Source organism: Lissotriton vulgaris, unplaced genomic scaffold (assembly GCF_964263255.1).
Source record: "Lissotriton vulgaris unplaced genomic scaffold, aLisVul1.2 SCAFFOLD_787, whole genome shotgun sequence".
In the NCBI taxonomy this organism is placed as follows: Eukaryota; Metazoa; Chordata; class Amphibia; order Caudata; family Salamandridae; genus Lissotriton; species Lissotriton vulgaris.
This window is the reverse complement of record NW_028255626.1, coordinates 557,860-575,681: the sequence shown is the minus strand read 5'-3', so window position 1 is coordinate 575,681 and position 17,822 is coordinate 557,860. Positions and strand designations below refer to the sequence as shown.

At 48.6% G+C, this 17,822-nt stretch overlaps 1 protein-coding gene across 1 annotated transcript in view; it reads left to right on the top strand.

Moving 5' to 3' along the window:
- LOC147659051 (NACHT, LRR and PYD domains-containing protein 12-like) overlaps nucleotides 1-17,822 on the top strand; it is a 487,072-nt gene that overhangs the window by 184,091 nt on the left and 285,159 nt on the right. The window contains exon 10 of the mRNA XM_086952007.1: nucleotides 7,503-7,673. Coding sequence (XP_086808133.1) covers nucleotides 7,503-7,673 — 171 coding nt within the window. The remainder of the gene's footprint in view (nucleotides 1-7,502; nucleotides 7,674-17,822) is intronic.

Sequence of the window (17,822 nt, the reverse complement as noted above, 5' to 3'; positions counted from 1 at the left end):
TGATTTTATGCCAACTTGGCGATGACATGATTTCTTCAAGGCCTCTGGCATATCCACTTAGTTCTTCCTCCCGCCAGATGCGTGCCCATAGTAATAATAGACGGAATTTTGCGATATCGTCGATCTGGGGGCAGCCTAGGTCCAACATTAAAGGAAGTGTAGGGGTGCCTTGTGGGAGGGACATAATTGCTCTACAGAATTTGTTTTCAGATCTCTGCAGAGCATCAGTGGTGGATGAGCCCCAAAGTTCAGCCCCATAAAGGGCAGAGCTAACACCTTTAGCTGAATAAATCTCGAGGACTGTGGCTATAGGCCTTGTTGAACTGGATTGTTGCTCTTTCAAAAGGGCTCCTGTAATCCTTTTGTGACTCAACAGCATTTTATCTAAGTGTGGCGTCCAGTCCATTTTGTGCGATAGGCGTATCCCAAGATAGTCAAAGACCTTTACCCTCTTCAGGAGCTCAGCATTCAGGGTGGGAGAACGCACATGTTGCTTCGGTGGATTCAGCACAAGGTACTTCGTTTTATTTGTGTTTAATACCAGACCTCGTTTGGTGCAAAAGGATTGAAAGTTGTCCAAAAGTCTCTGGAGTCCCATTGGGGATTTAGAAATTAAAAGCGTATCATCCGTGAAGAGGAGGGTTGGTATGCGTTCACCAGCCAGGGATGGTTCGTCAGAAGGATGTTTAAAGAGATGCTCAACCACCCCATTGATGTAAAGAGAGAAAAGGGTGGGAGCCAGAACACATCCCTGGCGGACACCTCTCTCAACCGGAATACTACCCGTTTCCTCCCCTCCAGGGCCCCACCTGACTTGGGCAAAGCTATCTTGGTGCAACCTAACTAGTAGGGATAGTAAATAGTGTGGCAGCCCCATGTCAGCGAGTACTTTCCAAAGTGATTCCCTAGGTACAAGGTCAAAGGCAGTCTTTAAATCGATAAACGCGAGATAAAGACTGCCCTTGCCTATAGCCACCACCTTCCAGTACACCATCATGAGCCTAAAGGCTTGCTCAATCGTCCCAGTGCCCACTCTGAAGCCTGCCTGAAAGTCAGAAAGGATTTTATTTTCTTCTACCCAGTTTAGAGTTCTAACTAACAGGACTTTGCCGACAACTTTTTGGCCAATGTCCAACAAGCTGATCAGCCTATAGTTGGATGGATCAGCCCTCGATCCTTTCTTGTAGATAGGGACCACCTCGGCCCCCTTCCACGATGAGGGAATAGGGGCACCTTTACAGATGGCAACAAGGAGAGAATGGATCAATTTACCCCATCTTGCACTATCAGCCTTTAAGAGGTCGCCAGGAATGCCATCGGGACCAGCCGCTTTTTGTGGAATAATAGTGCTTATTGCGTATTCCACTTCCTTGATCGTAAAATCAAAGTCAGTATGGCAGATTACATGATTTGGAGTGAACGAAGGTAGAGCCACCCCACCCTCATCCAAATCATCATGACAGGTATAAAGTTTAGAAAAATGATCAACCCACGCCTGGCTTGGGATATTACAAGTTAACAGATCGCTGTCTGGTCTATTGCGAGCTCTTATGGTATCCCAGAACCATTTTGAGTCTTTTTTCGAGCTAGCTTCTTTGAGAGTTGACCAGTAGGCGTCTTCCCACTCCCTTTTCGCTAGCCCCAGAACTCTTTTGTGTTCTCGCCTAGCCGTTTGTATTAATAGTTGGGACTTTCCTTTGACTGCCTCAATTAGGCGTGTTTTGGCTTTCCTACATGATGCAGAGTACCAGTCGTGTCTCCCCTTGGTTTTGCTTTGGGGCATGGTTTTCCCTGCAGTCCCTTTTACCCAAAAAACGTCCCCTATTGTTTTTACGGCTGCTTCATAGATAGCTGTTACCCTATCTGCTGCCATAAGTAGGTCTATGGAACTGATTTCTTCTTGTGAGCCTTTAAGCACTTCTTCGATAGTGGAGAGTTTATCAACATTACTCGAGATTTTATTCCACTTTAGGCGTCTTCCACAAGAGGAGACAGTAACCCCCTGTGGACAGTTCGGTGGTACTAACGGCACTCCGGAGGACCAGGGATTCATTAAGGATAAAGAAAGTGAGTTATGGTCACTCTCTATGGTCGGAATAATAGCCATGTCAATGACCGAACTCCAAAGCCCCCGGTCCAACAGAATATAGTCAATCCTCGAGGAATGACCAACTCTGTTGAATGTTGGGGCACCCATCCGGTCAGAAGGTGTGCGGCCATTAGCTGCTCTTAGTCCGAACTCTAGAGTCAATGCATTAAGCTGTATTGCACTACGAGTCCAGCGCTTAATAGGAGGGATAGAGAGTGTGGGAATACCCCACCTACTGTCCTCTTCTCCTAGATCAGGGATTCCATCCAGGGGAAGTGGCTCATATGTACAGTTAAAATCTCCTGCTATTATGATGTGATCAGGTTCTCTATGATCCCAAAGTTGGGCCTCAAGCTCAGATTTTATGGGTGAAATACACCCATTTTTGGAACCTCTAGCATAGACATCGTAGAGATCTACTGTTAGTCCCCCACGATGGCCAGATAGAGAAATGCCAAGGATATCTGGGTTATCTGTCCGCTTGATGGTTATTCGACAATTGAGCGAGATGCTTACCCAGATGATAAGCCCCCCTGATGGACGCCCCTTCCTATGCTTAGGTTTTTCAGCTGGTGCAAAGATGGTAACAAACCCAACTCGATACAGTGGCTCGGTGCTCCAGGTCTCCTGGAATACACAGATCTTGTGGGCTTCAATCAGGACGTTCCACTCAACCTGTTCAAAATTACACCTCCCACTACTTTGCCCACCGAATCGCTTGAGGATATTGGCCTGTAGCAGGTCGTGCTATTTGCTATTTCGATCCCCTTTTTTAAAAACTGGGTCTATTGTGGATACCCCCCAAGACTTAGGGCATCCGTGTTTGTAATGATACCATAGATTTAAAAAGGCCCGGGTGCTTTATTACTGGATAGGCACAATATACCTTTTTCCGCCTCACAAATAGAAAATAGCAGAGGGTTGTCACCTTGATCACCTCCTTTATATTCTGGCTGTGGCGTTTCACTGTTAAAAATGGAACTAAAATGGGAGACCCACTCTTCTTCTAATATGCGCGTACCTATAGAAGAGTCGCCTGGGGATTCAAACAAGGGTTTGTTAATGATTCCCCAAAATTTTGCACTCCGAGTGTTATGGGATCTGACAGCTTTTCCCAGGTGGAAGCTTTCACTTCTGCTTTACGTACAGTCAGAGCCTTTTTGTAGGTAAGGCAGGCTACCCTGATACTTAGCAGATCCCTCGGTCTGGCTTTTAACGCCGTCTTTAGGTCACGACTTGCCCTCGAGCAAGAGTGATCAAGCCATTTAGGGTCACTGCATCCCCGACCTGTGGAGGGTATGGTTAGCATTGCCCCAACTTTTGAGACAATGCCATCATAGGCTAAGAGAATTTCCTGGGCTGAACATACTGGAAATACGCAGGTTGATAATTCGATATTGCACGTGTTATTAATCTGTTCGTACAATTGGGCCGAGTTCACCTTGACCCATTTTAGGCGTCTTTTGCCATCCGTACATTTTAGGACCCCACCATCCACCCTTTTTTTTGTACATTTAGAATCTTGCCTCCTAGATGAATGCAGACCGGGTTGAGGTCACTAAATGAGTTCTCAAGAACTTTAAAACCTGACACATGAGTGCTGAGAGTGCTAGAAAGAAGTATGTGATCAATATAGGAGCCCCCGCACTGCCTTTATATGCAGGAACTTCATGAAGAATATGATCGTCCACCTGGGACATGGCAGTGATAAGATCAAATTCATCCATAAAGTTGTTCAGCAAATTGCCCCGTGGGGTATGATCAAAATGAAAACCTTCTAGTCTGTTGCAACCCATTAGACCGGCTACAGTGTTTGCTGGGTTCCCACAGGGATGTAAATTAAAATCCCCTGCGATGACAATCTGGGGTGAAAATCTCTCCAAGGTATCCCTAAGGAAACTGCCTAGTTCAGCAATCTTACAATCCCCTTTTTTGTTAACAGAATTGTAAAAATTAATCACGGTTATTGAATCTTTCCCATTTTTGACAGACAGTATTTGGATGAAAGAAAATCTTATACCAGAACATGTTAGTGCTAGAACAATGTACACAGCCAGTCCCCCTCTAGCTCTGCCACTCCTGGACGGCGCAGCTGGCACAAATAAGCTTTTGTACCCTTCTATAAATGTGTTGTGTCCTACCAGCCATGTTTCTTGTAGGCAGATTACTGGATAAGATTTTATAAAAGTCACCCACATTGGGTCGTTGATTTTACCCGCTAGTCCAGCAATGTTCCATGATATTGTTATGTTATGTTATGTTAAATTAATTTGTTGAGCGCACTAACACCATTAGGTTCCTTGGCGCTGTATATTATGTTGTGCCTTCTTGTAATTGCTTCTGTTCGGGCCAGGACTTCATCCCCTGTATCTTTTCCAGGTAGAACCACAGAACTTGCCTCGATAATATCCCCTGCATCTATTTCTGAATCAGGGTTAATGATCCGTTTCCTTGTTGGCATTTGCATTAGTTCACAAGTCTGTGCCGGCATAGCAACGGCTGACTCAACATATGGCAGCGGATCGTTGGCTGACATCACGGGTCCTATAAGCTCCTTAATACCATTTATTTCCACTGATTTAACATTCAGCAGTTGTTTTGAAGCGACCCGTCGTGCTAAAACGTGAGCCAGATCCTCCTGCGGCTTATCCCTGTTTGCAACAGTATAACGTGAGACTGGAAGGGTATCTGTTGTTCATATTAGGGACTTTTCGTGATGTCAATCTACTCCCTCAAGGCCTTCCTGCTGATGGAAGGAGTCAAAGCGATTGTAAGTGGGTACCCTATACTGGGTGTAATAGTAATCATAGTGACCACTTCCAAAAGCATAATTTGGGTGCATGATATCATTGGCCAGTGAAAAATTATCATGATGGGTATAATATCTGGGTCTGTCTGTGTGCTGGCGATATGTGTTTCTTTGAGCCGGGAGGGACGGGGGATAGAAGGAGCTGAGATCTACTGTCTGGATCCTGCTTTCTAGGTCGCCTTCCCTCCAACCGCTAATGCAGTTTGCCACCCGCCGGTCTTTAAAGTTTATTACAATGCAGTCACCTTCATAATTCTTTTTCCTCTGTCCTACCCAGTTTAATCTCCTAACATGTAGGATTTGTCCGCTTATAAAGGGGGGGAATTGGCCTATGTCTGGTTAGCCAATGACTAACCTTGTTTTTTAATTCTAAATGACCTTCAAACTTTCCTGTATCTAGTGTGGGTACTCCTATCATTACCACCATGAAGGGATGGGAATCCGGGGGTAAGTCAATGCGTGAAAACTTGCTAACTGGTGCCTTACTAACTGGTGCCGATCTTTCGGGTTGAACCTGCCGACTAATGCTATTGACGTTATCGTTATTTAAACCCTCAGCTGCCCACTCATTCTCGTCCCCCCCTCTGTAGTTTCTGGTCCTGCCTTACTAGGCAGCACACTTTGGGGGACCGTCTCATCTGTGCCCCACCCGTTATTACTGGAGGAACTATTAGGGGTTCTTTATGCCCCTTATCTAAAAGTTTTGGTAACTGTGATTGTTTAGCCAATTTCCACGTGCCTGATGTGGCTACGGGGGTGTTCTTATTAATTAGAGGGCACATCAGCTTGGCTTTGTTTTTATGATGGTTCAGGGTTTGGAAAGTTTTGACATACTTCATCAGAATTTCATTATTTCGCAGGTGAACTTCCCCCATCTTTTCTAATTTCTCATCTAACACGATTACTCTTTGTAATAGAGGTAATATAAGGGACATCATTAAATGTTCTATTTTTGGCATGAGAGTCTCCTCAAAAGTGTTGTCATCACTTGTCTTGTTGATCGGGCTAGTGTCAATATCAATGATCTCAAGGGCTATACTACTCTCAGAGGCTGCCAGCTGACTTTGTTCTACTGATTTGGGAGTTTGTACTACGGTGTTAGAGTCTCTCTGTGCTGAACTCACAGTTACCCCCTGGTCAAGCATGTAAGGGGTCAGGGACAACCTGCTTTCCCGAGTGACAAAGTCAGGTGGGAGAATTTGAGATGATGGGGTTAGCTGTTTGTTCTCTGTGTCAGGGAAGCCTGCATAAGATTCCATAAGGAAAGAATCTTGAAAATATGCAGTGTGGGTGGATGAATTAACCTGCGTATGCAGATCCTGGGTTGGCTGAGTGGAAAGGCACATACTTGGAGGTAATGAAAGGCGCCTCTCCGTGCTCTCTATCGCATTGACGACAACCCCTATGGTCTTAGCGAGCATTCTATCAATCGCGGTAATGCTTGGGAGAGGTGTAGTAACTTGAGGCCTTTTCCTTGAAGTGGAACGGGTCGACATAGGTGTACTTCTGCTCTTACTCATTTTGATGGTAAAGTGACTTGATATAGTATAGTTATACGTAGACCCTTCTATAGAGTGCCACCCAGGGTTTATATACAGACAGAGTGATTAAAATGGGACAATTAAAGAAGCAAGTGAAATTAATATATACACTGGAAATATAAAGAGGCACCTTTGTCGAAGTCTCTGTAGATCCAGGGGGGGTGGCCCAGCCCAGTCTCTTCTGGCCTCTGAGGGCCTAAGAGGGTCCGCCCTTTGCCCGGGCTTCGCGACGCAGGAGCTCTGTATGTCTTTTAAGCGCCTGTGGTGGCGGCGTGCGCGCCACTGGTGCTGCCGGGAGTTGTGGTCCCGAGTCCCCCAAGCGTGGTAGCAAATGTGTGGAGGAGTCTCCGTGCTCCGCGCTGTTTTGGCAGGGTTCAGGTAAGTTCTCCGCAGAATAAAGAATGCCCCCAAAGATTTAGACAGGGCTCCCGCTTCACCGGAGCTCTGTATGACTTTCAAGCGCTTCCTGGCGCTGGCTGTGCGTGGTGGCGGTGTGCGCTCCGCTGGTGCTGCCGGGAGTTGTGGTCCCAAGTCCCCCAAGCATGGTAGCCAATGCATGGAGGAGTCTCCGTGCTCCGCGCTGTTTTGGCAGGGTTCAGGTAAGGTCTCCGCAGGATAAAAAATGCCCCCAAAGATTTAGACAGGGCTCCCCTTGATAGCTTTCTTTACATTTTGTTTTCAGGAACTTGAATTGAACGGCAAGGCTTGTATCCCCAGATTTCCACACATTTCCACACCAAACGCCACCGTGGGGAAGCACTTTGCATTGTAAATGTGTATAACTGATTTACTATGACTGTGACCTAAACGTCTACTAAAGGAATCTATCCCATGAGCTGCCCTACTAAGAGATGGTATATGCGCTTTTATAAGTGGACCCAAAGTCCTCCATAGGTTCATGTTGTGGGAGGAGTTAAAGTGTTTCTTGTCCACCTCTGATCTGAGAGTCCTGGGCCAGCGCAGCTGCTGTTCTCTGTATTTATACCTTGTTTTTAATACTGTTAGTAATAAATCCTTCGAATCGTTAATGTTTTAATTCCCTCTCTTTCTTGCCCCTTCTTAGCCTCTCTCGGTGTTCGATAACCGGTGCTTCCTGTGCAGCTCTGGCCGCTGCCCTTCGCTCCAACCGCTCTTTGCTGGACCTGGACTTGAGCTTCAATGCCATGGGTGACGCTGGTCTGACCCTGATCTGTGACGCCCTGAAGCACCCGGACACCCGGCTGCAGAAGATGAGGTAAGGAGCAGGGGGAATGGAGGGGGGCCTTGTCGGTCTCATCTGCATTTTGTACTTTCCTCTGTATTCAGTGACTCTGAGAGCAGCCTCTCTCCTTCATATCTTTGTCTTACATGCAGGTTTTAGGGTCAGCTCTCTGAAGCCTGTTTTAGGCGCTATCAGCACCCTGAGTACACGGAGTAGGAGAATGTCCCCAAAAGGATGCAGATTTTAAGGAGTCTCCCTCTGCTGCCATAAGTTTTATTTCCTCTAGATTACGGGTGCCTACATCCAGCTGCGTCTATTCATTGGTTGCAGCAGGGGGAAAGGGGTGAATGTAGGCCAAGATCAAACATTACTATCAAAACTATCTGCCAGACAGGTCAGTGTAAAACGAGGAGTGAGTGCGGCCCTGCCCTCCAAGAAGATCAGGACTGAAACCAGGCGGCAGTGGGAGGAGTTAAAGTGTTTCTTGGCACCTCAGATCAGAGAGTTCTGGGCTGTGACAGCTGCTTGTCTGACTATTTTTGTCTTGTTTTGAATAGTTTCAGCAATAATTCTTTAGAGTCAGGGCTTTAAGTGGGCCGGGTCTCGCTGGTGCTGAACACCGGCAGTTTTTTAAAGAGGGCTTCAAAATTGGTCTCTATCGGGCTCTGTTTTGTGCCCTGGCACAGGCAGACTGCAGTGACAGCAGGCACATTGAGGTGCGCTGCTCACACTGCTCACTTGTCACTAGTGTGCGCCATTCACACTGCTCACTTCTCACTAGTGTGCGCTGGTCACACTGCTCACTTCTCACTAGTGTGCGCTGCTCACACTGCTCACTCCTCACTAGTGTGTGCTGCTCACACTGCTTACTTCTCACATTGAGGTGCGCTGCTCACACTGCTCACTTCTCATTAGTGTGAGCTGCTCACACTGCTTGCTTGTCACTAGTGTGCGCTGCTCACACTGCTCGCTTGTCACAAGTGTGCGCTGTTGTTAGAATTGGGGGTCTCTGGTTGGCACAAGTATTCACTTGTGACAAGCAGGGACCCTCTCCTCTAAGTCAGGGCGAAGGATGACCCCTTAGAATTACCCTTGCTCACCCTCTAGGTGCGTGGCGTGAGCAGCCAAGGCTAATCTACAGGCGTTATTAGTTAAGCATTTGTAATGACACACACAGTAAACATACCAATCCCCCCACAAATGGACACCAGGCTGTAGTTATATCAAAATACATCTTCTTTATGTAAAAATATATATATGCAGGTAAGACTTTATCACAAGACCATCACTAACGTGTTCCTAAGCTACAGTTGGTAAATAGGCAATGTTCTCTTTGTTTATAGTTCAAATATATGGATTCAGTCTTCTGTAGAGGCCACAGTTCTTTCAATGCACTCTTTTGGGGTACCTTCACGCAGTTCTCATCTATCTATGCACTTCCCAGCGTTCCTGCACGCTTCTGGCTCGTGATACGGGCCCGACCTGCCAAAGCTCACGCTTCTCGCGTGAGGCGCATACGGCACGGCCGGGTCTGTCAAGGAGTACAAGTCGTACAGCTGTGTGCGACTCGCACTGGAGGGAGCACAGGCTACGGAGCATACCAGGGGTGCCCAGGGGACAATGAGCGGTGCGAGCCTCGCTGGCAGGGCGGCTCGTACCGCGGCTCGAGGCACATGCTGCGGGGCTCACGGGGGCTGCAGCTGGTCAAAGAGCGGTGCGAGCCTTGCTGGAAGGGCAGTTCGTACAGCAGCTGGTTTACAGTACCTCAGGGATTCTTTGTGAAGGCGGTGCGGGGAAATAAGAACATGGCGGGCCCCGAGCCCGGAGAAGACGTCTTGGCGTTGATCCTCCGCGAAGGCAGATGCGAGGCGCCCAGCGGCTCCAGGTCAGAGCGAGGCTGGTGCCCGAGGCGTCCAGGCTTCGGCGGGTCTGTCCTCTGGGTCCTTTGGGATCCGGCGAAGATTTCAGGCGGGAGGGTGGGAGGTGCACCAGCGAGCCTCCGATGGCGAGGTGATATCGTGGTTTCCCTCAGCGGAGGAGAGCGGCTCTGAGGAGCGGAGCTCTCCCTCGGCGGGGACGGGGAAACTCTGTTGATCACGGCCTCGAGGAGGGGCTGGGGTGACTAAGGTCAAGGCAGCGAGCCTCCAAATGGCGAGGTGACACATCGATTTCCCACAGCGGGGGAAGAGCGGCTCGGCAGAGCGGAGCTCTTCCTCGGCAGGGACAGGGAAACACAGTTGGTCATGGCTTCGAGGAGGAGCTGGAGGGCACCAGGGTCACGGCTCCGGCGGGAGCAGGAATCTTCACAATTACCCGCAGATGAGCAGAGAGCAGGTTAAGCCAGATGGTCCTGTGGCTCAGGTCAAGTCAAGTCGAGCCAGAAGCGTGCAGGAACGCTGGGAAGTGCATAGATAGATGAGAACTGCGTGAAGGTACCCCAAAAGAGTGCATTGAAAGCCATTGGAGAAAGTTTCTAGCACAAGTAAGCAAAGTCTTTTCAGCAGGTCTTTTCTTTTCCTTCCTCAGCAAGGCAATCGGCAGGCCAGTCCTTCCAGCGGCTTCTTCTCCTTCTAGTTGGGCAGAGGTTCGTTGTGGGAAACAGGATTCTGATTTACAAGGAGCAGGGCTCCTACTTTTATACAGCATTTTCTTTGTTCTCACAGGCCAGAGGGGCCTCTGCATAACTTCATTCAGTCTCTGAGCACTTTGTTGGGTGTACTCTGGTGTCTTCTTTCAGTGTGAGGGGCAGGCACATCAGACACTCCACAGGAGGTGGAGCCAGCATTGTGTGGACAGGGGCAGCCAGGAGTACCTTGTTGACAGTGCTTCGCCCTTCCTGGGCCAGGTGCCGGCTGAGTCATCAGTCTCTCCCCAGGGGCGGAGCCAGCATTTTGGTGGCAGAGCACAGCCCTTCTCAGAGTCCAGGGGCACTCCCACCTCCCACTAAGGTGTAATCCTTGCATTCACCACCTGTCATCCCCCAGCCCTGTCACTCACATATCCCAGACAGTCAGATACACATACTAGCAGAGGCGGGCTGAAATGGTTAGGCAAGCAAATGCTAGCTTTCTAAAAGTAGCATTTGCAAACACAGGATATTAAAATAAAGTTCACTAAAAGAAGTATTTTATTATTCTTAGTTCAGGCATACTAAACTTGACTTTCTGCCATGTTCCCTGAGCCTGCTGGGATTATGTGTAATAATTCCAGCAGCCCCTTCTGGCCTATGGAGAGTAGGTAACCTTACAATAGTGAAAAATGAATTTGGCTGTAATTCGCTATTAGTACATGCCACACACATCAGGGCATGTCCTTTTTTTTAAAAATTGTATTTATTGTTTTACTTCAACAAGCGGTCACACAATGAAAAATGAGCAATGTAAAAAGGAGCAGAAATAATATAAATGAGAAACAGACAAAGGGAAAATACACAAATAGGGGGAGTATCTTAAATCCATTTTAGTAACTGGATCCCAGATTTTTGATCCTTGCCTTTTTTTCCTTATCCCCTTAAGCCTATACATAGCCATTTCTAAATGATAAATAGAGAGCAGCTTACATTGCCACTGATGAAAGGATGGGGGTTCATTATCAATCCAGCGAGAAGTGATGCAGAAACGGAAAACAGACATACAGATAAACAGGAATGCTTCTTCAGCCGTAGCTCTTATCCCAGACTGATCTGCTTGAAAACCAAAAATTACCAGTTGGGAGAAAATTTCACAACAATCCCTAAATTATTATTAATAAAAGATTCAATATCGATAATAAAACAAGAACGTTTCTCACATTTAAAAAAACATATGAATGGAGTCCGCATCCACCTCATCACAACGATTACATATTGATTCACCTCCAACCTTCCACTTAGCTATCTTAGCGGGAGAGTAATAAAGATCGAAAATCAACATATAATGTAACATATAATGTTAGCTTTGAAGGGATCCGTTAAAGAGTACCTTAATGGATAACTCAATTGATCTTCCCATATCGATATTTACTAAATCTAGCTTCCTTTGCCATTTATTCTCCACAGAAGATAAATCGTCTTCAAATTGATTAATAGTCATTTGATATACTGGGCCTATTTTCTTTGCTTTCCTCGTAATATCTTATTAGGGTTCATACAGGAGTGAGTAAGAAGGCCTTTCGATTCTAAACAACTCCGGATCTGGAGATACTTGAAAAAGTGATGCTGTGGTAGACCATATTTAGTTTGGAGAGCTGAAAATGAAGAGAATTGAGCATCTTCGTATAAGTCTCCCAAAATCTGTATTTCTAAAAGGAGCCATTTTTCTTGTGATTTGGTCATGAAAAAGGGGAGGTAAGGCAAGATTATTAAACATTGGAGAATAATAGCTAATTTCACCCAGACCGAGAATTTTTTTCCTAAATTGTCGCCAAATTGTAGCGCAGGCTAAAATTATCTTAAATTTGTTTTTTTTGTAATAACTGGGTTCAATGATTTTGGCTAAACATTGAGGAGCTGCCTTGCCTAACAGTAATTCATAGACTGAGGGATAAATGGATTCTTCAGTGACAATATCGGAAAAAAAGGAGTATACCCATAAATCTTAAAGAAATAAGCCAATAGTACAACTGAAAATTAGGGACTCCCCACCCCCAGTTCAACCTGGGCAAGAAACACGATTTCAACGCTCGGCGAGAGCGATGACACCCCCACAGGAATCTGGAGATAATTCTATCAATTAATATGCCGGAAACAGAAGCGGTATGGTTTGGAATAAATATAAAAACTTTGGAAAGATTAACATTTTAATTATATTGACTCGGCCATAAAAAGAGAAATGTAAATTATTTAATCTCTCCAAAGTTTTGTTAGAAGAGTTCAGGACAGGTTCAGTATTTAAGCGTACAATCTCATCGACCTTGGATGAAATCGTTATCCCCAGATATTGGGCTTCAGAGTCAAAAACTAATTCATTAGGTCGGCCAAAATCAGAATGAATTCTGGCCTATGGAGAGTAGGTAGCCTTACAATAGTGAAAAACAAATTTGGCTGTAATTCCCTATTAGGACATGCCACACACATCAGGGCATGTCCTACCTTACACTTACAATGCACCCTGCCCTTGGGCCTACCATAGGGGTGACTAATATGAAGTTAAGGGAAGGTTTAGGGGCTGGCAAGTGTGTGCACTTGCCCAGCCAGCATGACAGTACCAGACTGCATGCAGGTTCTGCAATGGCAGACCCTAGACACACTTTAAAAGGCTGCTTCTGCTGCTTCTGTGGGTGGCGCAACCAGCGCTAGAGGCCCACCAGCAGTATTGGCATTCACAAGCCCTGGCACTCCTGGTGTACTCTACTGGGGACTGACAGTAAATCCAATGAACCAATCATGGAAATCAATCACAGTTACACTTTACATTGGGAGCACATGCACTGCGGCACGGATTGGCCGTGGCGCTGTGCCCTGAGCAAACACAACAGGTGATGGACCGAATGTGGATCAATGTCACACACTCACCCCAGTCCAAAGATCTGGGCCCAAATCCATCGTTATTTTGCACTCCACACCACCCTGGGTTAGACAATGGCGATATGCAAATCAGCTCTGACCCTGTGCCCCATGGGAACAGTCCAGTCCGAACTACAAAAGCCATGTCCTTCCCAGAACGGAATCAAGCATCCGAGGACCGGACCGGTTTCGAGGTAACACCTCTCATCAGCCCGGCTAGCTTGACTCCAGTGGTGTGGAGTGCCTGGGACCCACGTCTGGGCATCCCCAGCGCACTTAGGGCGGAATATGCAAATACAACAGGTGATGGACCGAATGTGGATCAATGTCACACACTCCCCCCAGTCCAAAGATCTGGGCCCAAATCCATCGTTATTTTGCACTCTACACCACCCTGGGTTAGACAATGGCGATATGCAAATCAGCTCTGACCCTGTGCCCCATGGGAACAGTCCAGTCCAAACTACAAAAGCCATGTCCTTCCCAGAACGGAATCAAGCATCCGAGGACAGGACCGGTTTCGAGGTAACACCTCTCATCAGCCCGGCTAGCTTGACTCCAGTGGTGTGTAGTGCCTGGGACCCACGTCTGGGCATCCCCAGCGCACTTAGGGCGGAATATGCCAACACAACAGGTGATGGACCGAATGTGGATCAATATCACACACTCACCCCAGTCCAAAGATCTGGGCCCAAATCCATCGTTATTTTGCACTCCACACCACCCTGGGTTAGACAATGGCGATATGCAAATCAGCTCTGACCCTGTGCCCCATGGGAACAGTCCAGTCCGAACTACAAAAGCCATGTCCTTCCCAGAACGGAATCAAGCATCCGAGGACCGGACCGGTTTCGAGGTAACACCTCTCATCAGCCCGGCTAGCTTGACTCCAGTGGTGTGGAGTGCCTGGGACCCACGTCTGGGCATCCCCAGCGCACTTAGGGCGGAATATGCAAACACAACAGGTGATGGACCGAATGTGGATCAATGTCACACACTCACCCCAGTCCAAAGATCTGGGCCCAAATCCATCGTTATTTTGCACTCCACACCACCCTGGGTTAGACAATGGCGATATGCAAATCAGCTCTGACCCTGTGCCCCATAGGAACAGTCCAGTCCGAACTACAAAAGCCATGTCCTTCCCAGAACGGAATCAAGCATCCGAGGACCGGACCGGTTTCGAGGTAACACCTCTCATCAGCCCGGCTAGCTTGACTCCAGTGGTGTGGAGTGCCTGGGACCCACGTCTGGGCATCCCCAGCGCACTTAGGGCGGAATATGCAAACACAACAGGTGATGGACCGAATGTGGATCAATGTCACACACTCACCCCAGTCCAAAGATCTGGGCCCAAATCCATCGTTATTTTGCACTCCACACCACCCTGGGTTAGACAATGGCCATATGCAAATCAGCTCTGACCCTGTGCCCCATGGGAACAGTCCAGTCCGAACTACAAAAGCCATGTCCTTCCCAGAACGGAATCAAGCATCCGAGGACCGGCCCGGTTTCGAGGTAACACCTCTCATCAGCTCTGCTAGCTTGACTCCAGTGGTGTGGAGTGCCTGGGACCCAGGTCTGGGCATCCCCAGCGCACTTAGGGCGGAATATGCAAACACAACAGGTGATGGACCGAATGTGGATCAATGTCACACACTCACCCAAGTCCAAAGATCTGGGCCCAAATCCATTGTTATTTTGCACTCCACACCACCCTGGGTTAGACAATGGCGATATGCAAATCAGCTCTGACCCTTTGCCCCATGGGAACAGTCCAGTCCGAACTACAAAAGCCATGTCCTTCCCAGAACGGAATCAAGCATCCGAGGACCGGACCGGTTTCGAGGTAACACCTCTCATCAGCCCGGCTAGCTTGACTCCAGTGGTGTGGAGTGCCTGGGACCCACGTCTGGGCATCCCCAGCGCACTTAGGGCGGAATATGCATACACAACAGGTGATGGACCAAATGTGGATCAATGTCATACACTCACCCCAGTCCAAAGATCTGGGCCCAAATCCATCGTTATTTTGCACTCCACACCACCCTGGGTTAGACAATGGCGATATGCAAATCAGCTCTGACCCTGTGCCCCATGGGAACAGTCCAGTCCGAACTACAAAAGCCATGCCCTTCCCAGAACTGAATCAAGCATCCGAGGACCGGACCGGTTTCGAGGCAACACCGCTCATCAGCCCGGCTAGCTTGACTCCAGTGGTGTGGAGTGCCTGGGACCCACGTCTGGGCATCCCCAGCGCACTTAGTGCGGAATATGCAAACACAACAGGTGATGGACCGAATGTGGATCAATGTCACACACTCACCCCAGTCCAAAGATCTGGGCCCAAATCCATCGTTATTTTGCACTCCACACCACCCTGGGTTAGACAATGGCGATATGCAAATCAGCTCTGACCCTGTGCCCCATGGGAACAGTCCAGTCCGAACTACAAAAGCCATGTCCTTCCCAGAACGGAATCAAGCATCCGAGGACCGGACCGGTTTCGAGGTAACACCTCTCATCAGCCCGGCTAGCTTGACTCCAGTGGTGTGGAGTGCCTGGGACCCACGTCTGGGCATCCCCAGCGCACTTAGGGCGGAATATGCAAATACAACAGGTGATGGACCGAATGTGGATCAATGTCACACACTCCCCCCAGTCCAAAGATCTGGGCCCAAATCCATCGTTATTTTGCACTCTACACCACCCTGGGTTAGACAATGGCGATATGCAAATCAGCTCTGACCCTGTGCCCCATGGGAACAGTCCAGTCCAAACTACAAAAGCCATGTCCTTCCCAGAACGGAATCAAGCATCCGAGGACAGGACCGGTTTCGAGGTAACACCTCTCATCAGCCCGGCTAGCTTGACTCCAGTGGTGTGTAGTGCCTGGGACCCACGTCTGGGCATCCCCAGCGCACTTAGGGCGGAATATGCCAACACAACAGGTGATGGACCGAATGTGGATCAATATCACACACTCACCCCAGTCCAAAGATCTGGGCCCAAATCCATCGTTATTTTGCACTCCACACCACCCTGGGTTAGACAATGGCGATATGCAAATCAGCTCTGACCCTGTGCCCCATGGGAACAGTCCAGTCCGAACTACAAAAGCCATGTCCTTCCCAGAACGGAATCAAGCATCCGAGGACCGGACCGGTTTCGAGGTAACACCTCTCATCAGCCCGGCTAGCTTGACTCCAGTGGTGTGGAGTGCCTGGGACCCACGTCTGGGCATCCCCAGCGCACTTAGGGCGGAATATGCAAACACAACAGGTGATGGACCGAATGTGGATCAATGTCACACACTCACCCCAGTCCAAAGATCTGGGCCCAAATCCATCGTTATTTTGCACTCCACACCACCCTGGGTTAGACAATGGCGATATGCAAATCAGCTCTGACCCTGTGCCCCATAGGAACAGTCCAGTCCGAACTACAAAAGCCATGTCCTTCCCAGAACGGAATCAAGCATCCGAGGACCGGACCGGTTTCGAGGTAACACCTCTCATCAGCCCGGCTAGCTTGACTCCAGTGGTGTGGAGTGCCTGGGACCCACGTCTGGGCATCCCCAGCGCACTTAGGGCGGAATATGCAAACACAACAGGTGATGGACCGAATGTGGATCAATGTCACACACTCACCCAAGTCCAAAGATCTGGGCCCAAATCCATTGTTATTTTGCACTCCACACCACCCTGGGTTAGACAATGGCGATATGCAAATCAGCTCTGACCCTTTGCCCCATGGGAACAGTCCAGTCCGAACTACAAAAGCCATGTCCTTCCCAGAACGGAATCAAGCATCCGAGGACCGGACCGGTTTCGAGGTAACACCTCTCATCAGCCCGGCTAGCTTGACTCCAGTGGTGTGGAGTGCCTGGGACCCACGTCTGGGCATCCCCAGCGCACTTAGGGCGGAATATGCATACACAACAGGTGATGGACCAAATGTGGATCAATGTCATACACTCACCCCAGTCCAAAGATCTGGGCCCAAATCCATCGTTATTTTGCACTCCACACCACCCTGGGTTAGACAATGGCGATATGCAAATCAGCTCTGACCCTGTGCCCCATGGGAACAGTCCAGTCCGAACTACAAAAGCCATGCCCTTCCCAGAACTGAATCAAGCATCCGAGGACCGGACCGGTTTCGAGGCAACACCGCTCATCAGCCCGGCTAGCTTGACTCCAGTGGTGTGGAGTGCCTGGGACCCACGTCTGGGCATCCCCAGCGCACTTAGTGCGGAATATGCAAACACAACAGGTGATGGACCGAATGTGGATCAATGTCACACACTCACCCCAGTCCAAAGATCTGGGCCCAAATCCATCGTTATTTGAGCCCTGAGCAGCGGACACCAGCAAAAACATCTTATGCACATCAGCACAAAAGTGGAAGGGAAACTCATGCCAAGGTGCCAGGTCTAACAGCTGCTCACACTGCTCATTTCTCACATTGATGTGAGCTGCTCACACTGCTCACTTCTCACTAGTGTGCGCTGCTCACACTGCTCGCTTGTCACAAGTGTGCGCTGCTCACAATGCTCACTTGTCACTAGTGTGCGCTGCTCACACTGCTCGTTTGTCACAAGTGTGCGCTGCTCACACTGCTCACTTCTCACTAGTGTGTGCTGCTAACACTGCCTCACTAGTGTGCACTGCTAACACTGCTCACTTGTCACTAGTGTG